Raw genomic sequence first — 3859 nt, forward strand, 5'->3', positions numbered from 1 at the left:
AGTTACATAGACAGTATGTTACTAGCAAAGCTTGAAGTATCTTTGTGTTGGGTTGATCCTGGCTGGTAACTAAGCACCCACCAGCTGCTCACTCACTTCCCTCTCCCCCTCTGGTGGAATGGGGGAGAGAACTGGAAGAACAAAAGTGAGAAAAACTCATGGCTTGTAATAAAGACAGTTTAATAAGTGAAGGAAAGAATGAAAACACACAAGTGATGCAAAGTCAGTCTCTCACCATCTCCCACCAGTAGACCGATGCCCAGCCAGTCCCCAAGCAATGGCTACATTGGAAAGACCAAACCCATGAGTTTTATGAGCACAACATTATATGGCAGGGAATATCGCTTTGGTCAGTTCTGGTCAACTGTCCCAGATCTGTCCTCTCCAAACATCTTTCCCAGCTTCAGCCTACTCGCTGAGGGTGCAGAGTGGAAAACAGAAAAGGCCTTGATGCTGTGCAATCACTGTTCAGCAAGAGCTGAAACACTGGTACACTATCAACACTGTTTTAGTCACAGATGTAGAACACAGCACCATACTGGCTGCTATGAAGCATCTCAGCCCGAGCCAGTACAATCTTCTGCAGTATCTAACAGAATAAAAATACCTTAAAATAACTTTTTGAACAACAGTACCAGGTCAATGTAATTTAGGATATTGAGAAGATGGCATCTGAGTATGGAAAGAACCATGTCCAGATTGTACTCTTGGGAAAACAAGATACAGTCTTTGCTTCCTGAGAATACTGATTCCATTCCAGTCCATTGTGGATGAACAATACTGGTGCTATATTTCTGTATAATAATTGTGGACTTGGAGAATAGCACAAAATGTCTATTTTCTGGCATAACAGATCTTACTTGTTTTCTTCCTTATTTCTCAATTGAGTGAAGACGTTCAAATTTTTTATATACTGTATTGTCTTTTTTGAATTAATAATCTGAAAGCTAAGATGTTAGTGCCCTATGGAAGAAGAGCATGTAGTATATGTGTATATATCAGACATTATGGCACACATATTTTTGTAGAGAAGTACAGTCAAATTAAATACAAGAGAAAGTATTTTCCACATGCATGCATTAAAGCAGTGACATATCTGCATGTAGTATGCTTGATTAGTACAATTAAAGGATGTAAGAACATGTGATAAAATATGACACGAATTACATGCTAGACATGGTATCCCTATGAGTTAGTCCGAAATGACTGGCATCTTTTTTCCAGTGGTTTTAACCATGCATGCCCTATGTTGGCACTGTGGCAAAAGTTCATCTAGGCGGAGGTCTTAGTCTGGAAGTGATGACACTGAAGTGTGTCTGTTGTGATGTCAAACATTTAGTAGTGCTGAGGTGCTGTTGGAAAGGGCTGGAGCGTTGATTAGGTCACAAACTAGCATTATCTTCTCACAGTATGGGTGGAAGTAGCTTCTGGCTGTCCACACTTGATATTATGGTCAAACCTGGAATCATCTTCAGTTTGTCAGACTACCTTTTCAGTATTTTTACTTGTTTCGTGTGATGAATAGAAGGTCACACAGATTTTTTTTGCCAATACTTGTGAGTTTCAGATGAAAAGAAAGAAGCAACAAATAAAACCCTTAGGCCTTACTTTTATGTGTCATCTCATTGTGGAAATTTGAGTAGAACAGTGGCTTACAAAGTTTGTCTGTTAAGGAAAACATGAAGTCAGTTAACTTAAATATATCTGTGAAATGCAGCACTATAATATTCGACTGTGCTTTACAATTAACACTTCTGTGTTTATGCATCAACCACCACAACTAAGTTGGAAAGTAGGACTTTGTGCTTAATGTGTATTTTTTATTTAGTTATTTTTTGCAAATTGTTGCTCTTCATGTTAATCTATGATAAGTGGTTGACTGTGAACTCATCACCTTCATCTAATATGGGTTTAAATACTTCGAAATTTACAGTTTCAATAAGTTCAATATTTCAACTCTTAGACATTTATACAGCAGCTTGCAACGTAAACTCAGGTGTAGTGTGAATAAAAGTTAAAAGTGCACAAGTGTTTTTCCAAATTATGCACATCTGAAAATTTTAGGTTACCCAAGTAGCCGTAATAAGGATAATTTGGAGTGAATGCTTAGCTGACTGGATCTGCTAAGTAGCTTAGAGTAATTGTAAAGGGAAATGAATTTGTGTCTTACTTCTCTGAATAATGAAAAGCTATCCCGAAGAGTTGTCATAGCAGCGTGTTTCTCATCTAAATAGCATTGTACTAGTGTGTGTACAAGTCTTGTCATTGACTAGCATTCCTGTTAATGGACCACTTATATAGCCTGATCAGGTTCCCACTTGAACTTCGTTGAAAATATCAGTATAGCAATACTTTTACTTATTTTTTTTTTCACTAATTATTTAAATAGATTTGTCCTAGAGGTGAAAGGTGGGGGGTTTGTGTTGTTTTTTAACTGATTCATTGCCTCCAGCCTGCTATTTAGAGTTTGATTTTGAAGAAAATGAGTAATTTTTTTAATCACATTTGCCTTATAGGTTAATCTCCGAGCCACTGATGTGAAGCTTATGCGCCAGCTACTCATCATCAATGAAAGTATTGAATCAATCAAGTGGATGATTGAAGAGAAGGCCATTGCCAGCAGAGGTAGCAGTTTGAGTGGCAGCCTGTGCAGCTTGCTGGAAAGTCAGGAGACATCCCTCCACGGCAGTTGTAACAGTTTACAAGACTGTAGTGATGGACTTGACGGAATATCAGTGGGGAGTTATTTGGACACCTTAGTGGATGATGTCCCTGGTCACCAAACCCCTTCAGATATGGACCAGTTCAGTGATTCTTCTATTATGGAGGACTCACAGCCTCTGCATAAGCATCCCAAAATTGATTCTGATGAGTACTACTGTTTTGGTTAATAAAAACAAGTTCCAATGGGACACAAATGCACTTGTACTTATCCTTTTTCTTGGCTGCTATTTTATTTCATGTGCAAAACCCCCAAACTTTTCTTGGAAGGAAAACATAATATGATACTTTGATTCCACTTCATAACTTTTGTGTTGCTTCTAATACATTTTCTCCTTGGTGGGTTGGGCTTTCCTCCTCCTCACCTTTTCTTTTTCTTAATTTATTGTAACAATTTTTCTTTTTTATTTTTTTTACAATGCTGTATTTACAGGTCTTTAAAAGTGGTGACGGAAAAGCTTTATCTTTAAAAGGAGACATCAGGGAACGAGAGCAACAATTTTGTATTTGTTGGCAATAAAATATCTTCTGATAAATATATGTTGTGGTAAATTTTCTTGACTACCAGGTTTGGCCTTTCCAAAGACACTGTTCTTATTGAGCCTTAAATCTGAATCCTGAAAATACCTCTACAAAATAATTTTCGTTTTGTAAGCAATGATATTTGATTCTGTTAAGCTGTCTTCACTCAGAATATAAAGTATCCTAAACTTTTCTGTGTGGGGTTCTTTCTTCTTGAATGTTCTCATCCTTCTTGTCTGATTATGATTTTAAATTCTGGGCTTCATTGGTGTCTTGCAGTGATGCATTCCAATACTGGAAGCTCTGCATAAGAGTATATTTCATTTTTGTTCTTCATACCTTTCATTTCCATTGAAACTGCTGTTTCAATGTTATAGGCACAGTCTGTATCTGTAAAAAATCGAAAGAGGCATCCCACATTAAATATATCCAATTCTAATAATTTGGATATTGAGCCAAAATTCCTTAGCAGAGTTATTTTAAAAACATAATTTAAAGTCTTGACAATTTTTACCTTGAAATTTTGAGGGATTTAGAGGGCACTGGTGAAACATTTTACAGGAGGCAACATGCTAGAAGGCATGTGCTGATTTGCTTTTGTATGCACACCCTCATC

At 37.1% G+C, this 3859-nt stretch overlaps 1 protein-coding gene across 1 annotated transcript; it reads left to right on the plus strand.

The window, feature by feature from the left end:
- Nucleotides 1-255: 255 nt before the first annotated feature.
- Nucleotides 256-3245, plus strand: LURAP1L (leucine rich adaptor protein 1-like). The gene is made up of 2 exons (XM_009328156.1): nucleotides 256-489; nucleotides 2517-3245. Exons 1-2 carry the CDS (start codon nucleotides 256-258, stop codon nucleotides 2889-2891), a joined length of 609 nt encoding a protein of 202 aa, XP_009326431.1. The 3' UTR covers nucleotides 2892-3245.
- The last annotated feature ends 614 nt before the right edge of the window (nucleotides 3246-3859 follow it).

Source organism: Pygoscelis adeliae, unplaced genomic scaffold, assembly GCF_000699105.1.
Source record: "Pygoscelis adeliae isolate BGI_AS28 unplaced genomic scaffold, ASM69910v1 Scaffold45, whole genome shotgun sequence".
NCBI lineage: Eukaryota > Metazoa > Chordata > Aves > Sphenisciformes > Spheniscidae > Pygoscelis > Pygoscelis adeliae.

Coding starts and splice junctions, on each gene's coding strand:
- LURAP1L (XM_009328156.1), top strand. CDS start 256: ATGCCCAGCCAGTCCCCAAGCAATGGCTACATTGGAAAGACCAAACCC. Junction 490..2,516: donor CAGCAAGAGCTGAAACACTG/GTACACTATCAA, acceptor TTTGCCTTATAG/GTTAATCTCCGAGCCACTGA.